A 20,140-nucleotide genomic window follows, 5' to 3' on the forward strand; every position below is an offset into this window, starting at 1 on the left:
GCATGTAGAGCAGCGGCATTTGAAGAAATCTTAAATTTCTTCAATTAGTAATGTTTTTTTAAAAAAATGTTATTTTTCTTTACTCAGTACTGAAACAAAATAAAATACAATTTAGTGTTTATGTCACAGAAATACAAAGCTTAATAAAGGATTAAAAATAACAATAAATGAGGGTTTACAAAGTAAGAATCGACCCCAAACTCGTCCATTTGGGCGGTGTCTTTGAGCCGTAAGCCAGTGATACTGGCGTACTTTCTACCGTCCCGACTGAGAGCCGAAACACAAGGTTATCCCGTCAAGGAGAACGAAGGATTCTCCAACTTGTGGAAAGGAAGTTTCTCGTGAGAAAAGAACAGGTAGGCGTTTGAAAGTGAGCGCCATCGGAGGCGATTGGTGTGTGCGTGTGTCCAGAGTAGCGGTATTCGAAGAAGTGGTGGGATGCAGAAGTCGGGGGTCTGTCCCCCGAAGAATCGGCATCTGCGCACGGGGCTGTGTGGTCTATCGATCGCGTTCGCGCGCCATTCTTCGCGACCTTTCCTCAGGCAGGCACATCGGCTCGAGCACGGGGGAGAGATGCTGCTCCTGAGCCTCTCTTCGGCCACTCACTGTGCGGGAGAGTGAGAGTGCATGTGCGACAGACATGAGCGTCCGCAGGGTGAGGGGATCTTTCAGGGGATCCCTAAGGCGCTACGGGAGCGTGGAATCCGCCAAGAAACCTGTCCGCCACTTTCAATGGATTTACAGGAAAGGCGAATGGAGAATCGCTTACGGTGAGTCATTTCTTTTGGTTCCCCAATCCAATCGATCCCCCCACTTTGCGCCAAAAAACTCCTGCCTAAGTTCCCCGGAACTTTCCGCCCCATTCCGAGAACGCCTTGTCGTGTGTCCCGTCACTCGAGTACACCCCTTTCGCACTTTGCATGGTCCCGTTTACCTTCACGTGTGTGTGTGTGTGATTTACTTTTTTTCTCTCCCCACTTTTTACTTTTCGTCTTTGCCCACCTTTCGTTTCGTTACGTCGTATCTTCCCTGGCGGGAAATACGACGCTGACGTGAATTGGCTCCAAAATGATGCAGCATCACCTGTTAAATATTTGCAGTTGTTGGAGAGCGTGGGCGAGAAGCCAATTTTTTTTTCCCTCAAAAGATTTCAAAAAAGCTTCCTATCAAATAGTTTAATCCAGTTCTCATGAAACGAAGATGTCGGAACTGCGAGAGTTGTTGCTCTGGCATCGGGTTCTTACTTTTCCGACAACACATAATATCAACTTCTGTGTATCGTGAAAGTGAATGTATTTCCGATTTGCATGCTACCATTTATGTGAAAAAAAGCGCTTGTTTGCACTTAAATATTTATTTTGCGTGAATTTAAAGCATCTAAAGAGCGCAAATCTTGAGAATGGAAATGGATAGGGCATTTGAGATAAACACATCCGATGCATACTGATTGGTCAATGTCCTGTATAGATTGTAATGTATTTGTGATAGAATGATATATGCTAATGCCTGAGCATCTCTGTTGCAATCTTCCTAAATTCTCCCAGTGAACCTTATCTCCTCCTAGCTTTCAATAAAATCTTTTTTTTTTATGTTTTTATAGCATACGCATCCGCTTACCTTTGTTTTTTACTTCTTTTCTCTTCCTATGGGTCTAGGCTGTCTTTCTGACGAGATATAAAAAATCAGACACGCGTCGGCCATGTGCCAGTGATTTGTCTTTACATTTATAAACGATTACAACATTGTGTAGAATCAGGAAAATAAAGATATTCTCACAGTACCTCACTCTGGTTGGACGACCATGTCCTCGCCCTCTGGTCCATAAGGAGCAGGGGTATAAAGGAAATAAAATGTGGAGAACTGCTATACTCAACATGAGAGTGGAGAAAGGATCATTTCGTGAATCTTTCAAGCATTATGAAAGAAGGGAATCGACCAAAGTGTTTGGTCTCAACCGGCATTTTGAGTTAGTTTACAAGAAAGGACAATGGAGGATTGTTTACGGTGAGTGTTTTTAATTAACCCTCTCGACTGTATCCGTTTCAATTGTACAGGACATTTTATGTATGAAACCTTTAGTTTTATAAATCTCAGAAATCCCTCTAAGTTAATAACTCTAGTCCAATAAAAGACAAATTTTAAATGTAAAATAAATGAAGAAAATTCGTAAAGCTACTCAAAACTATAATAGTAACTTTTTCTCTCTAGACATCAATTCTGTAAGATAAGGTTCAGAAAAGATGACATTTCTGATCTTTTTAGCTTTTTATTTGCTTTTAGGCAATTTTATTTTCTTTAATTTCGCACTTTTTTTTTTCTAAGCTATCCTTTCAGTTTTGCCATTTTAGTAGATAGTACTTGAATTCGGCATTACTTTTAGCACGAAATTTGAAATTTAAATCAAACTGTAGTTTAGAGTATTGTATTTTAAAATTATCTATTGTGATAAATTTCAAATTTATGATGTATTTGTATTGAAACATTTTTGCACTTTTCTTCCTTTACGATGTAGCATAAGGTAACAACGAGTTTATGAAAAATACAAACACTTTCGTTAGTTTAAGTAGTAGCTTCAACTGGTTTTATAACATTTATACGAAATTGGAATTTATTTCCGAAACAAATACGGAATTTCGACAAGAGAAAATACAGAAAAGTACATATTTGTAAATGTATATTGTTGTGAAAATGCATTTTAAATACCGAATAAAACAAAAATGCTTGTGTGCAAAAGCAATTATTTTTTTCATTTATCTGTAACACAGTGATCCGGTTTTTCAGTCTGGATAATCGTAGGAACTGCTACTGAGGATAGTAAGTTGTGATGTATACATTTATGTTTAACGTGTAAAAAGCGGCCCTAAAAAAAATTAGTTCACTTTTTTAAAACTGCACCTTTATTGTATTGAGATACCAATTCTTACCAATAAAGTCTCCATTATGTTGTGTGATTTGTACATAAGAAGATAAATAAGCCGTAAAGAAAGTTGTATTTTTGAGTAAAGATACCGACTATGATCGATACGATCTTATAAAATGACAAAGCGCAACAAAGATATTAGATTTCGTCTCATACTATAGAATTCGTTTAAATAATTTTTTTTCGTCAAAATCTATAGACTTGTAAAAAGGAATTGAGCTTGATAAACGTTTTGAAAAATGATCGAGACTAAATGCGACTAACTTAATCATCTTTATTTTAAAAGAAAATTAAGATGAATAAATAGAAAATATCTTGTTCAATCTACCAAAGAAATCGAAATAGGTTTTTGGAATCTAGGGATATATTCATATTTATTTGCTTTAAGTAATATATTCACGGCAAATTGCATCGTTTTAGGTTTTTGATTTCGTTGGTAATACACCGTTTAAAAATATAATGGCAGCATATGTACTATTCTATATAAATTATTCTAATTTAGTTTAAAAAAAAACGTTTTCATTTAAATCCAAAAATATTTACACTTAAAAATAATAACTTATAAAATAGACATTTTTTTTCTTGTTTAAAAAAAAAACCTATTTAAAATAATGAAGAATGTTACATGGAGTTAGTTTCCGAAACTAAGTTTAAGCAAAACTTGTTTTCCAACAAAAAAAAAAAAAAAAAGAAAAAGAAATACAGACTATTTCTATTGAAAGTGGAAATTTTACGGTTTAATGATGCTGCCATTCAAAATCTTCTTTTTAGAACATTACTTTCGAATTCAATAAATTCATTTTAAAATATCATTTTATTTTTACACGAGTACAAAGTAATTGGTATCAAAAGTATGGAGTAAATTTGAAGAAACAAACTTTACAAATTTAATCAATATAAAAATTTCAGATGTGTGTATAAACGGGCTTTTTTCAAACCAAAATGGAAGTTTGGAAAGAAAGCATTAGGAGTGTCACTATTGTGTCCAATTTTTGGAAACATGGATGTTTTTGAAAAAATATCAATTGTATCATATTATTTTTTGATGCTTAAAAGGCATCGACTATCACACACACACATTCATATTGTTTAAATTCCTCGATATTTTTTAAACATCAAGATTTGTGGTTGGTGTTCTTTTAATTTTTTTATGAGATTCAGCGGTTATTAGTGTTTGCGGCATCTATCTTAATGGAAAGCGATTTCAATAGTTAGTTAAGGGGGTCCGGGACACAAAAATCGTCAAATTTTGCAATTTTTTTTATCATGTGAAAAATTATGCCTTTTTTTCTGCTTAAGAGTACGTTTGAATCTTGTTTCTATCTCAAATAGAACGAAAGATATTATTATTTTTGTTGCATGCACCTAACTAATGTGTACTTAACTTTAAAACTTTAAACGCGTTTTTCTCCATGAGGCAATTTTTCTCGATTTCTTGCAGTCAAACTCTTATAAGTCAGGAACCGATAAAGATAAAGTAATGAAACTTGGAGCATATCTTTTTCAAACAGTTTACTTTAATTTTTATTCGGCGAATTTGAAAAAAAAAACGTTTACAGCAAAAATAATGATTTTTTTTGAAAAAAGTATCTTTGAATTTTTCGAAATTTTTCTTCAAATATTTTTTATTTTTCATTGAATCAATACTTTTAAAATCGCCGAATAAAAATTAAAGATTAGATATTTGTGCGTAATTTATTTAAAAAAAATTGAAAATTGATCAAGAATATTTTGAGTTATAGCAATTTAAAGCAACCCCATTTAAAAAAAAATAATTAAATTTACATAAAAAATTTTTTTTTTCGTATTTATGTTATGATTTTGCTTATTAAATAAATGGTAAATCAGTGCAAAAAATTTAAAAACTCTAAAGTATATAATAAAAAAAAATCAAAATGTGTCCCGGACCCCCTTAACTGAAGAATCGATTTTATTGGAGAAAAAAGTTCTTTTTTAAAAAAATGAAAATATGAAAAAATAAACTAAATTGATTAGAATTGTTCTCCTCTTAAAGCGAATGAAATTATTTCTGTAGTATTTACCTTACTCACTGCTAGTGACATATATATTTAAAAGCATTGAAACGATTTGCATTACTTTCTCGTGCTGCTAATTTTGAAAATGCAACGCTTTCATCTAACGTTTCATTAATAGCTTGTACGACCATTTGATTATAATACTTTTGTATTTATTCACTTGAAAAAAAAGGATATTATTTAAATATTTAATTATTAAAAATAATTCTTAATTTGAAATGCATGGCAGTGAAACTTTCTCCCAACCTGAATTGAAATAAGTATTTTTGAAATTAATGAATCTGTAAACGGTCTTCCTTTGTATTTGACTTTCTTATGATACTTCAACCTAATTATTAAATTAATAATCATGACTATTTTTAGTAATGTCTCTGTTATATTGTTTTTATTGTTACCTGGCTTGAAACTATTTTTAAAGCCTTAATTAGTTTCCAAGATTCGAATATCTTATCCAAGTCCCCGTCTATTCTGGTAAAAAAGTCAAAATATGTTACGCAATCAAAATATGTTAAACTATTTAAACGACGTTTGTTAGAGATTAAAAGCAAATATTGTAGATAAACATGTAACACATTGAAAAATGTACGTAGTATATTGAAAAAAATAATATCGATGTTTTTTGGTCGATGTATTAATACATTGATGCTTTAATTTTTAACATCGATGTTTTAAAACGTCGATACTTTGGTAATGGTGTCGGACCTCTAGTAAGTATAAGAGTTACGTTTTGAAAACAGTATTCAATATCATTAGAAATCTAATCTATTTTAAAAGAACTAGAATTACTGAAAGAAATTTTACTAATTTCACAGCGGGTAGAATTCTTTGAAATAAAGAGGATATTTCGCAATTACTATGATTAAACACACAAGCGCAAAATAAAGCAAACGTATCATGATATATATATATATTTATTTATTTATATATACTACAATCCAAGTGAAACGTAATCCTCTAATTAAATAAAAGCTATTTGATGAGAAGTTACTTTTTTCTATCAACATAATTATATAATTAGGGATTAATTATAAATACTTGTTTTCATTTGATAAATGTAAACGTAATGTGACTTATAATTCACAAATTGAATTGACTAATTATACAATTTAGAATTTTATACAGACTAAAACTTTAAGCAGTAGGATTTTTTTTTCTAACACATTTATGAATTTTCGATTAAACGTACTTTCCATAATTAAGCCTATAAAACACATCTGTCGTCGACATCCATGCATAATTTTAGTCCAGATGAATTAATTAGCTAACTTTACCGTAAGAAAATGTATAAACGTTTCAGTCACGAAAGTAGTTTGCTTCATTACAAAATAAAAGAAAATAATTCCCATGAATTACAATTAAAAAATATTTGTGTTTTGAAAATGCTCATGATTGTAAATTAACTATTTAATTTCGATAAATAAATTCCCATATTGAAAAGATAAAATATATGCACGAAGAAATCCCTAGCATTCATTTAAACTCTGCGTGAAATATAGATATATACCGTCTAGAATATACTAAAAATGAAAAAAAAAAAGATGAGGTTTAAAATTAGACTAACCAAAACTTAAACAGTTCACTAAAATCCTCATTCTAGTCAAGTATTGGAATTACGAGACATAAACAAAACATGAATATATAGAGAAAACTTAAAAACAAATTAACTTTTCTGAATTGGACTTCTTGAAATTAAAAATGAATTAAAAACGCATTTACAAAGTTTTTTTTAAACAAAAACGGAGAAAAAAACTAAAATTAAAATATTTTTCGAAGCACTTACAAGAAGCAAAATGTGCTAAACTGAATTTAAATATGAACCTTTATACATAATGGGATTAAATGGGAAAAAATCCATTTTAATGCATTAGTTAAAAAAAATAAATATTATGCATTTTAACGCTACTGGTAGTAATATGTCTGAATTTATATGCCTAAACAACCCAGCGCGTACTTATTTACAATTAAATAAATTTTATTGATTTTACTTATAAAACGGAAAATCGCTCTGTGCTAACTGTTCTATTACGATAAAAACGAGGATTAACATAAAATCAAAACCAAAATAAATGATAGAAATTCCCTTCTCAGAATTAATATATTTTTTGTCATGTGTTGTTACAAATGATATTTTATAGTTTCATTTTATCACTCACATTTGTGGTCTTAAATTTTAATTTCCGAATCTTTTGCTACTTTTATGGGAAACTAATTCAAAATTAGGTAAGAATTTCGTTACAGTAATAAATACAGCTCCATGAGATCAACTTTCAATTTGCTGTTTCGGGAAAATTATTCAGACTTAAAATGATCTTTTTAATGTTTCCGAAGTTTTCTCCAATGAAATATGACCTGATCATACTTGATTTAGAGTTTACCTTTATTGTAGATACTGCAAAGTTGGAAAAAATATCCTAGATATTCAAATGCCATTAAAAAATTCTATTGTCAGGATTTAACGACGATATACGGACAGAATTTTATGAACATTTAAATTTCCGTTTTATTTTTGCTCCGTGTGCTTTCAACTGAATTCTACAGAAGTAATGATTTCAGTTTCTACGTTTACAGACTATCAAATATCCTGGAATATTTTTTGAGTAAATTTTGATCGTTTTAGAGAAAATACGCACTGAGTGTGAATTATTTCATTCGGATAAAGCAATTAAATGCATTACTCTAACATCCTAAATCATTAGTAGTGTCAAAATGGCAGATAAATTTACAATGTATATAATTAGATGAGAAAAAAATGTCTATAATTATGCGATTTAAATTTCTTATCCAAAAAGGCATCCATATCTTTTAAGAAATTGTTTTTAATATGATACAGCGTTTTTTAGTTTTTAATACAGTGAAGCTCCGTTTACATGTTTTTGAAGGGACTGAGTGAATAAAAAGCGTATAAATGAAAAACACATACAATAGGTATACGTTAATATGAACTCGACTCTGCAGGGATCAATTTAAGAAACGTATAAATAATCAAAACGTATAAACGGTGCTTCACTGTATCTCTCCACTGCTGGAGGTTTTTTTTTTGAGCAATCACGATTGCTTATTGTTCTCATTTGACTGTTTTTGGCGTTACGCTGATTTTTCCCACCGCCACCCTCCGCACCATCACCGTGGACCGGCTGGCTCCTCACGATGCTGCTCCTATAGCGAAAGCCGTCTCCAGGTTGCATCCAAGTCCTACACACACACGCATACATACACAACTACACACACACACAAACACTTACACACACGCATACATACGGACACCCACACATACACAACTACCCACACATTCATGCATGCACACAGACACAAACACATATGCCTACACACACATACACATACCCCCCCCCCACACACACACACATTCATACACACACATACACATAACCCGTACACACAAACACACACGCCTACATACACACACTCGTGATTGCGAAAAACATAATTTGAATTCAAGATGTCAAAATTCAAATTAATTTTTTTCTATTTACTCCTATGATCATCGCTACATTTAGGGTAGCAATTGATGCAGTGAGAAGCAAAGGGATGTAAGTGGCAAAGTTAAAAAATTGGAGATAACCGGTAAAAATAGTAGGGGGAACCTCTCCTCTGTCTTGAGGCAAATAAATAGTACTAGTATCTCTGGTAGGTGGTGCTGTACAGCTTGATTTAGAAAAAAAAAAATCAATGAAACCTACCTAGGACGTTATCTTGAAACACGTTTTATTCAAAACTTGAAAAAGTCCCTTTGTTTCTCACTGCCTTAATTGTAGGTATTTAGTCAAAATGTTCAAATAAAAAAAATAATAAAAATAAATAACAGTCGTATGTAAATTCTGGGAAACCACATTAAAAATTCATCTCGTTTTCAAAGAACCCCTTTTGCTTCATACATAATCGAATCTGGTAAATTTTTTCCATAATTTATATACTAATTTGTTTTGAGATTTAATGATTACGGATAAAAATAAATAGACGGTGGAAATGAAAGAAATATCCGACAACGGGAGTCAAAAGTTATATAAATAGTTTAAACATTTATCATTATATTTCCGCGAAAGATCAGACCGTCCTAATGATGCTGCATTAGGAAGGAATTTTTAAATAGAACAGTTTTAATGTGATTTTGAAGCGTGTTTGCAAGATGAAAAAAAAAAGTAATTACTTTCATTTTTAATTACATAAAAAAATACAGTGAAGATAATAACTTATGTTTTAGGGAAGAAAATAGAATGCAAAATTTATGTCAGCTTTGTTTATCTCAGATCAAACAGAATTTTAATTTATTTAGTCTCAGAATCTTGAGCATATAGCGGAGTGTGTTGTGACTTGGAACAGTGACAATTTCTAAGAACCTGAAGACAACGATAATTTTGTTTTATCTTATATTATGAATTTAACGATCCGTTTGTATCTCAATCAAAATCATCATTAGAAGCATGAATTAATAACGCAATGAGAGGAAAAATTGACCCTCAAAATTAATTAGTTTTGAATGAATTCATAAAATAATTCAACTGAAAAATTATTTGGTTGCAGAGAAAATTTTTAAGTCTTGTAGTTATGAATAAGTAATGACTGCTTTTTGATTGTTTAGGTAAAACTAAATTGGTGATAAATGCGATTTTAACTTGGAACTTAACTATTAAATTATCAAGAGTGAACCAATGTCTATTCGGCAGCATGTTAAACTAAAGCCCTAGATTGCTGATTAAGTAGTGACAAATCCGCCATGTTGGGGCTAAACTCGCTTTCTTCCTATGTTTTCTATGACGAACTAGCCTACTTTGCTTCTTTATTGTGGATTAACATCGAGTTAAGAAGAAACCAGTCAAGAAGCAAAGCAGGCTAGTTCATCATAGAAAACATAGGAAGAAAGCGAGTTTAGATGCAAGATGGCTACCGTTTCGCTACTTAAGCTGCGACCTAGGTCTTTATGTTTAACAAGGTATTTTTCTAAGAAAAGCATATATACTTTTAAAAGCACTCTACAACTTCTTAATAAAAATATAAAGGGATAAACTATTTGTCAGCCCTAAGATTATACGTATAATACAGTGCAAAAGTAATTACTGCCGTGAGAAGGTAATGCGCAGTACCTGCAGAAATGAGTTTTTGGGAGATTTTAAGAAACGCATTTGTAGGACGGAATAACGGAATATCATGCACATTTTTTTTATTGTTATTTAATTCTAAATCAAGTAGCGAAACCAAAGACGTAAGGAAATTCATCTTAATCATTCAAAAATTGTTTGAGAAAAAAATAGATTCCCATTTACTTACTATAATGCGTTATTAACGAAAAAGACTGAAAAATAGTTCTTACGTGAAAGATCAAGTTATTTTTGTAACTAGATAATTTTGTACCTCAGAGCCAGACTGACGTAAATCCAAAAATTGCGGTCTCCGTTTTTTTAGTGCAATGTGTATGGAAGTTTATTGCGCATCAAACGAAATTTGTGAAAAAAAAATCATTTTCAATTTTTAACGAGGTAAAAAGAGCGCGCTTCCCATCCTTTGCATGTGCCAGAAAAAGTTTTTCCTCTCTCCTGCAAAATTACCATAATGTGACTTACGTTATTCCGGCTCTGATGCACAGAATTAGCTCCAGCGAAAATGCAATCGAAAAAGTTGCTTTAACCTTCCTGATAAGCTTTACAGCAACTTTAAGATAGCCACCATTACACGAAATACTATTTATTTATAAAAAAGTACTCCAACAATAATAATAATCGCCATCAAATGCTTTCATTTTTGACGTAATCCTATTGACACTTTGCTCTCAACTCCTCCAGAAGAATTTATTGCTTTGTTTACTTGAAAATACTTACCGAACAAAGCAATTCCTCAACGGATTCACGATATCATCAGTGTTTGGAATAAAAGAAAAGAGCCTAGGACCACGAACTGACATCATGGATCTAATAGCTGTCATTCGACGAAGTGTATAAACATCACATCCTTTAATTGAATTAGCTCTACGATGATCACGAAAAGAATTTGGACAGAAATCGGTATGTCAGCTACTTATTCCAAAAATTCTTTCAACTGCATTCATTTTGGTTCGTGGCACGGTAATAAAATAGCACATTTAATAAGTTTTCCTGTAAAGAACCGAAAGTACCGCATGGAACTTCCTGATGGCCCGATGGTTTTAGGCAACATGTTTCTCGTGTATAGGTTTTAAAACATATACCATAAAAATATGAAGGTAATTTTTTTTATTGAATTCAAAATACAAAAGGTTAAGTCGTAAAGTTACATCACTGAGTTTTTAGCAAGCGAAGCTAATATCAAATGTTAACTATGATTCTCGCGAATTGAATTTCGTGCTGTTGATATTAGAAATATATTTTGATTGTTCGAATTTAATTCTTCATTTATTAATAAAATTATGGTTGAGTTGTAAATGAGTTGAGCTGTTGGTTTTATTTCGCTTTTCAATCAACTCAGGTAAATACGAAAGGTTTTATTTATTTTTTTTAATGGTTGCTCGGAGACTTTCCGAAAATAATTCTACATTTGTTACCTAAATTATAGTTGAGTTGTGAATGAAAGGAACTGTTGGTTTCATTTTGCTTTCAAATCAACTCAGGTAAATACAAAAGGTTTTATTTATTTCTTAATTTTTGTAGTCGTTGTTCATAGACTTTCCCAAAAGTGTACATTCAAAACTCAAACTGGAAAGGCTCATTAAGAGAGTTAGGACCTCTGTGATCAAAAGGGCAATTTATTTCAAGACTTTTTTTTTCTTAAAAACATCTGAAGTATGACAAAATTTTCTACGTACCGAATTTAAGAGTTTTGAAATATTTTCGAAGAAATACGCATGATTAATTTCTCAGAAATAATTACTCAATTAATCAATTGTATTCAAAAAAAAAATGAATACATTCAGAGTTTCATTTTTGAATACATTTTTTTTAACAGTGTGTGTATATGCTTCAATATTGCAAAAATATATAAAAAATAGGTGTCTATAAGTACAATAACGGGATTTTTTAAAAACATTCTCAGAAGTAAACTTTGTTACGTATTACTAGTTTCTTGTAGACATCTAGAAACATACTTTTCTAATAGTTTAATTTAGATGTAAAACTTTGTTTAGAAGTTTAATTTAGATGCTCTGTTATTAGCTAGCGATATCGCGAATATAGTATTCATAGATATTCATATTCAATGAATTTTAAAACCAAAGTGCACGAACAATATTTTATCCTTGTAAATGGGCAAAGTTCCTTCCGTGCCTTTTACAACGTGTATGGACACACGTGCAGTTAAAACACATGCATGTAAAAAAAGAAAATAATAATAATGACCCTAAATTGCACAAATTTAGGGGGGAAAAAACACGGGATTCGGGGTTACAAGGAACCCCTTTTTCAGTGCAAAATAAGTGAGCTTATGGAGGAAAATACATCCGATAAAAGCATGTATTAAAACGTGTCGGTCGTTGCGTCTCACTTTTAAAATTAAAATCTTAACATCATTTGAATCACAAAATATTTTAAAATGATATCACTAGAAAATATTCTCATTTTGGAAATAATTTTATCTCATTAAACAACCATAAAGAAAACCTAATCACATGTTTTTCATTAATACTACATTAAACACCCATGAATCACTTAGTAATGAATCATTTTCGTTAAAAAATATTTGAAATCTCCATTTCCAATTACCAAATTCTGCAAAGCTAGAGAAGTTTGGCGAGAAATCTTTTTTTGAAGCTCTTTCAACAACCAGGAGAGAATGTCTGTTATGCAAACCCAGATGTCTGAAATATTCCGCTTAGAAAAATATGCACTTTCCCTGCAAGAAGCTATAAAAAACTTTACACGTAAGAGATAATTTTAATGGTACAAAGCTCGAGTTAAACCAACCTTAGCTGGTTTGAAAACATGAAAGGCGGCATATTGCACATCATTGGGACAAAGTCTGTCTTCACTTTTAGCGTATATTTATCTCCAAATGCGGAAATTGAGAAAAAGACGGGACTTTTAACTGCTCGTTTTATGTGATTGCCCATTCGACCGTAAACAGAAGAAAAAAAAAAAGAGGGGTACTTTTTTGAGCGTCGGCCAATAATCGTCCATCTGAATTTGTATGTTCATGCAACTGGTAGGTTTGAAGAGCTTGATATGTTTTGATTTTTTCTGCGTTGTTTGAAGCAACTTATGCGCTGAATTCAAATACAATGAAAATATAAAAAGGTATTCCGAGAAAATGTGACTGGATATCTTAAATAAATTCACAGTGCAATGATATTTTATCAATCACCATTAGTTCTAGTAAGTTAGAAAACATGCATTTAAGGGTAAGTCTAAAAGAGATATAACGTCATATCGAAAAAAATATTTTCTTGATTCTAGAAATTAACATTTTAATGCACGCAAAAGATACCTGAAAAAGAAAAATTTTAAGGTAGCAGAAGAAAAAAATGGAAAGGTAAAGAAACATTTGTTTCGAGTATATTAACATAAATGAATTAGACACACTAAAAAAATTATTAAATTGAAAATAATTGAAGAAATTAGTTAACCAAAATACAATTAATGATTCCGAAGTCAAAGATTACAGAAAATAATACTTATTTCTCCTCTAACACGCGTAGAACAGTTCTATTATAGAATTATCACAATCTCCTATAATTAACTAGCTATATTATCCAGTAGAATCAAAACTTTCACAAAATACTTTATCAACAGCATTAACACTTACAAACCAGACCTTTCTTGGAAGAAATTCTACAATCTAACCATTTCTGGATACATTTATGGGCATGCTCTTTCACAACATCATCTGCGGAAATAAATAAGAAAACGCTAATGCAAAGTGATTCAAAACGCAAATCAAAAAATTTTCACGGATGTATTATTTTTTCACATTCAACGGAAAGAAGTATGTAAAACCAGTAAATAGGAATCGACTCTTACATAAGTCTCAATCAACCGAAAAATACGAGCAACTCTTGATTGATCAAAGAAAAACAGTTTGGTGGTTTTCAATGATATATATTTTGCCATCTAATTGAATTCTAGAAAGAAGTTTAAAAACGTTCGAAAATACGAAAAAGATACTTTATGCAAATTTTAGATTTTGTGACCTGAAGCCTGATCAAAGTCCTTTCAAGGAACAGGAAATTGCCCTTCAAGAGAAAAACTGTCTTAAAAAGAGAAAATCACAAGTTTATTGTAATAATAAAGAAATGCGCACGCTACTGATTGCGTTTTGTAGCAATATTTCGAATGCAGAGAATTCAGACTTTTTGAGATAAATTATCGAACAAAAATAATAGTTGAATAGGATATAACAACGCTTAATTGCACAAAAATTGCAGAACTACTATAGACACTTGTTTTGGCGTTAAATGGAAAGCCTCGGAAGAAGCGAGCGTATGGATGAAAATACATCCGGCTGCTCTTTTGGCGCGTGTCTTTTCACCCATAACCTCACTTCTTTTGCATTGAAAAAGGCGTTCCCTGTAACGCCGAAACACGTGCCTGCAGACGATCTGAAATTGTTGTGCAATTAAGCGTGATTATATATTATTTCATTTTTCAATCACAAATGCAAAAATTAGAGTTGCTAGCTTTTAATGTAGAAAATAATATATAAGCCTTTGAAATCAAAAGTAGTTCAAGCTCATTTTTCTTATTTATATTCACACCATTATAAATTCGTTTAAACTGTATTCTACTTCATTCTAAAGTGGTGTAAGGATAGGCTTTGCATTAACATTAGGCTGGTGGTAGAATTACCAAACGTGATAAGTACTTAATTTTATACTGTATTTCTACTAAACCCTTGAACTCTTTAAAATTCATGTCTTACTCCACTTTTGCTCTCAGCTGTTCATATATTAGATAGACACCCAAAACCCAACAGTAAAGTAAGGGTTAGAAAAGGTAAAATTGTCGTTTAAAGGAAAGAAAATTAAAGAAAAGGCGAAAAGGAAGAGACAATTAAACACAAAGTTGCAGTAATATACGTTTCGCTAGCGCTCGAACATGTGTAGAATATATCTTAGGTCGTTGCAAATAGAAGAATGTTTTCCGACCTCCTGATCCGTAGTATATCCAGGATTTTCTTGGATATTTTTTCACCTGGAATGTCTCGGGATTTTTTTAAAGCAAATATCACCTGATACGCATGTTTTAAAAATTTCATGTCAGACGGTCGCTATTAAAAAAAAAAGATTGGACTCAGGACCAGAAGTTTTATTGGATCTGGAAAATATTTTTATTCGTTCAGCATGTTATTGTATACTCTTGATAATGTTAAACTCACTTAATAAACATATTTTAACGAACGTAACTTATGCTCAGAACGAAAGTTAAGCATGTAGATACTAAGATCATTTCATATCTATATTTCATAAATTGATTTTTAATTGCCGTTCTGCTGAAAAAACGTTACTTTCATTTAGTTCAGTTGCATAAGTTTTAGTATTGACTCAATACATCGTGAGAACTATAAAGTTACGTAATTGCACTTCAGTGTGTGAAGCTTTGATTGCAACGCAGATCATTAAAGTACAATTTATCATTTCTTCAAAACTTAAATGCGCCCCAAAAGTAGATGTTCAGTTCTAATATTGAATACCAATACATATATCACATCAAAAAGCAACACTTGATTGCTTTAAGAATTATTATTGCACTAGTTGTGTTGCCAGACTTTCCACGGTCTAACTCTAAAATAAAAGTTAAGTCAAGTGACGCGTGTTCAACATTAGGCTGCAACAATCGTATCGGCGACGAATTTCATCAATGTTTTGCTGCTTTTGGTGGTCGTCACCAGTTTGTTAGAACACCATTACGTCAGCAAAACTTATATTGTATTAGGATATCAAATTATGGGTTTACTGTTTCTCTACTTTGGCAAAATTTAAAATCTGTCAGGTATTTTATCCACGGTATTTCTGTCTCACAACTTAATCACAGTTTGTTTAACAGCAAAAAAAAAAAATGCTTGGTAAAGCGATTAACTAGGTTATATCATTCAAAAAGCATATGTACAGTTCCAAAAAGAAAACCATAAATAAAATTAGTTTTTCATTTTCTGTCAAAAATAACAACTCTTCGTTATACATGCATTATAATTACCACATTTTCCTGAAAAGTTATTATAAAGCAAAATGTTACTGTCGCTTTATCGGTGGTTCCAAATAACAACACTTATTTAAAAACTAACTTTTATTAAAACTCAAAAGAGAATGAAGATAACGAGGCAGTTGCTCGTTCTTGCCAGTATTGTGAGGGCTGGCGGTTCCCTTCAACTGATGTAACATAACAACATGTAACATAACGCAAAAGATACAAGACCACTTGCATTAATAGGTGAGGAATACGCCTTCTTACGGCAATTCGTAACAATTTAAATTGATTTATTTTCTTTAGAATCCTGGGAGTCCAAATGCGCTCGGAAAATGTAACTCCTAAATGTTCCGCTAGAAGAGAAACACCTTGTCTTTTTTTTTTCTTGAGGTACTCTGCTTGGCAGATCAGCAGTCGAAAATCGATGATTTATAGGAAGAGAACCGCATCACTGGAGGAAAGATTTCACTCTCCAAGCATTTCACTGGAGAGGTTATAAAAGAGTTTGTAGAGTGGTCGCCAAGACAGTAATTTTGAATCAGATGACTCTGCGTTTTTGACAATCTATTTTCTTCAAAAAGCTTTTCCGTCCTCCTTCGTTAGAGAACCAACTTTCTCAGGAAGTTTGTTTCATTCACACACATTTCCGCACAATTCGTTCATATTTTATCCCAAAAAAATGTATGCAAAGAAAAATATTTCTGTTTGATAGGCATAAGACAGTAATAGAAAGCTTCAAAAACACACACAGCTTTTCTGACTATTAATCAAAAAACTTGTTTTCCTCTATACACAGCTGTTTTCAATGTAGTTATAATATAATGAATAAGAAAAAAAAAACCCTGTATAATTATGTAGTAATATAAAATGAGCTCTATTTCAAAGAAACGATACATATAAGTACTACATAAAGGCGAATCCTAAAATGTTTCGACTTTTCCCAGCAGTGTGAATTAATTTTATTGCAATTCAGCGAAAATCACGATTTAATGAAATTTTTTAAAAAATAAAATAGATCTAATAAATTTTTCTGAAGATGTAAACTAATCTAAAACAGATTCAAAGTATAATCTCAACTGATTTTTATTTTGTATTTGAATTAAAAAAAAAAAAAGACAAGACTAGATGAAAATACGCTTTTTAGTGATAAAATATAGTGCGAACAACAATTGCTCATACAGTGAAATGCAATGGCGCTTGAAATTAGAATAAAAAATTGAAAAACCATTCCATGCTTTTGAGCAGTCTCTTAGATGTTGTGAGAATCTTTTCAGAGAAAGCCTAAACTGACATAGGACTGAAAATTCTAATTTAATCGCAAATTAAAATAAGAAAATGAAAATATTAAGCAACGCACATAGCAACAAAAAGCATGGGATTCGTCTCTTAAAGGCTGTTTAAAGAACTCCCGCACTAATTAATGCATCAATTTTACTTGATTAGCAAAATAAGTTTCGATTAAAATTCTCTGCATCTTACCCGCATTTTTTTTTTAACCCGGATTATTTTTGTGTTTAGCGAGCGTTTTTGCGTTACCTTACTATGGGGGCTTTTTCAGCACTCTGAATATTTGTTGTGTATTCTTTGCTAAAAAATATTAACTAATTTGCAAGTATTAGACTGTGATAGAGCACCTGATGAAGAACTAAACTTTAATCTTCCAGCGGGCGCGCGTATCTGAGAGATACACTAATAGTACAGTAAAAATAGGGGTCGGACCCAAACATCCAAAAAAAAAAAGCTAAACCTGGTGCAAATTGTTTATTACCCTCCCAATAAGAACAGGTAAAAAGTCCCACCCCATTGTGCGTCGGGTTTTGGAATGGGGGGCATCTAAAAATTGCTATTTTGGGTATTTTTCCAGAATTTTTAGAGTAAATTTAAAGTGAGAATATTATGTTATACTAAATTTAAAAGCATGAAATTAAAGGTGTTTGACCCCCAAGAGGGATAACATGACGCACCAATGCTACAGAGCTCCCCTATCCCCGTAAAACCAAGCAGTACCCCCCGAACCCCTCTCCATACATTTCATATGGAAACATTATTTTATGCTAAGAAAATTGTTAGAAATCAAGTGTGTCCATTTTCCAAGCGCGATGGTGCACCTCCTCTCAAAGTTACAACACCCCCCCTCTGCCAAATAAAATAAATCCTCACCCCCCCCCACCTTTTATTTCAAGTAGAAGTATTATTTCATGCAAATCTAAAATGCATAAATCAGGACTGTCCACCCCATAAGAACAGTAGCTCACGTCCCAAAACGAAATTATGTACTAAAATACTATCCTCCTCCCCCCCACCCCCTCTGATGGTGCACATTTGATTAAATGGCCAGAAAAATAACGCTGAACTGTTTTTTGCTTTCAAATGATTTCTCCTAAGCTTGTAACAAAAAGTCTTCGTTATCAAGATGTTTTGTTGGAATCTAGATCCTCAGCAAAATCGTTATTGTTGCAGCTATGTCTAACACAATTTGTGCATATAATTGAGCACTTCAGTCTACTTTCAGACTTTTCAAACATTCACTATATCCAATGAACCCCTCAGAGCAAGCACAAGATTTGAGACGCTGAAAGTCTTCTAGAGCAGAAGGCTTGGCTGTTGTAATAGGACTTCATTTATATTTCTGTGATGCTTTCTTTACACCCATCAAAAATGACACTAGCTTTCCCATACTTACAAGTGACCTACACGCTGCATTTCTGGCATATTTCCTTGAAACTTATATATCATTACCAAAAATATGTTCAAGCGGGTATCTTCCTTCTATTACATATGAGGCAGTGAGAAGCAAAGGGCAAAATTAAAAATTTGGAGATAATCAGTACAAATGGTTGGTGAACCTCTCCTATATCTTGGGGCAAGAAATGGTCCTAGTAGACCTGGTAGTTGCTTCTATACAGCATGATTTAGAAAAAAAATCAATGAAAGTCTACCTAGGATCTTATCTTTAAACGCGTTTTATTCAAAACTTGAAAATGTCCACTTACATCCCTTTGCTTCTCACTGCCTCATAAATGACACCAGCTGTTCGTTCTGTGATTTTGGATGAACCTTTTGCTTCAGATAATAGTACTTTAACGATACAGGATTTCTTTCCTTCTGAAACCAGATTCATCGAATACTGATGGAGGATCAGCGCATAACTCGTACCAGAAGTTTTCAGCAATTTGTTATTCCATCTTTACTGTACTCTTACCATTCGGTGTAAAAGATGGTTTGGGCTTACACATCTTTACAGATAGTAACTACTCTCGTAACAGAAGCTAAAGACATAACTGCTTACCTCCTTTACAAAGAAATGCCACAAAATTGTTTGACTTCAATATGATTTGATGTTACTACCCGAACGTTAAAGGTCTTATCGCAACTCACCTTATCATCAGCGAGCAATACCCATACCAACTTGAGAGAGAAGAAACTTCTGGGGCTTTAGAAACGGATTGAGATTTCCAAACTGGGAGACAAAAAGGTGTAAATATTTAGCATTCTATTGATGTATTGCTCATTGCTCTCATCAAGACTTGTTCTATCGTTGAATCACTACAGGTTCTAGACCACCTGAATTTGTCACTGCGTTAGATCGATGGATAGCTGATGTTTGATGTGATCAAATTTTTTTTATCGCATAATGTACTCAAAAGTTTCAGATAGAGTTGCAAGTATATGTCCGCATATTTAGCATAATTCACATAACCAGCTGCGTAAAAGAGCTTGGTGTTTGCAAATGAGAACCCCCACCGACTTAGAGGGTGCAGAATTGCAGCATTGCCCGTCTCACTATTGGCAATTCCGGTTTGTCCCACATTTACGGTGATGGCAAAAGATTGTAGAAAAGTTGAAGTAAGTTAACCAAGAAGAAGTAGGGAAACTTTGGTCAATTTGGACCTTTTTTATGCTGCACAGGAATTTTTTTTTTCCAGCGCTCTAAACAGTTTAATAACTCCAGTCACAAATAATTTGGTTACTGAGCTTGCTTAGATCTTTTAGAATTATCATTCTGACATTACCATATCATTGTGAGGCATTTTGTACTTCGGAAAAGTTTAAGTCAGGGAAATTTTTTCGTGAACTTCACTGCA

At 32.3% G+C, this 20,140-nt stretch overlaps 1 protein-coding gene across 1 annotated transcript in view; it reads left to right on the plus strand.

The window, feature by feature from the left end:
* The first annotated feature begins 1,861 nt into the window (after nucleotides 1-1,861).
* LOC129219366 (solute carrier family 4 member 11-like) overlaps nucleotides 1,862-20,140 on the plus strand; it is a 718,088-nt gene continuing 699,809 nt past the window's right edge. The window contains exon 1 of the mRNA XM_054853742.1: nucleotides 1,862-2,004. Coding sequence (XP_054709717.1) covers nucleotides 1,875-2,004 — 130 coding nt within the window. The 5' untranslated portion in view covers nucleotides 1,862-1,874. The remainder of the gene's footprint in view (nucleotides 2,005-20,140) is intronic.

This window comes from Uloborus diversus, chromosome 3, assembly GCF_026930045.1.
Source record: "Uloborus diversus isolate 005 chromosome 3, Udiv.v.3.1, whole genome shotgun sequence".
NCBI classification, from domain to species: domain Eukaryota; kingdom Metazoa; phylum Arthropoda; class Arachnida; order Araneae; family Uloboridae; genus Uloborus; species Uloborus diversus.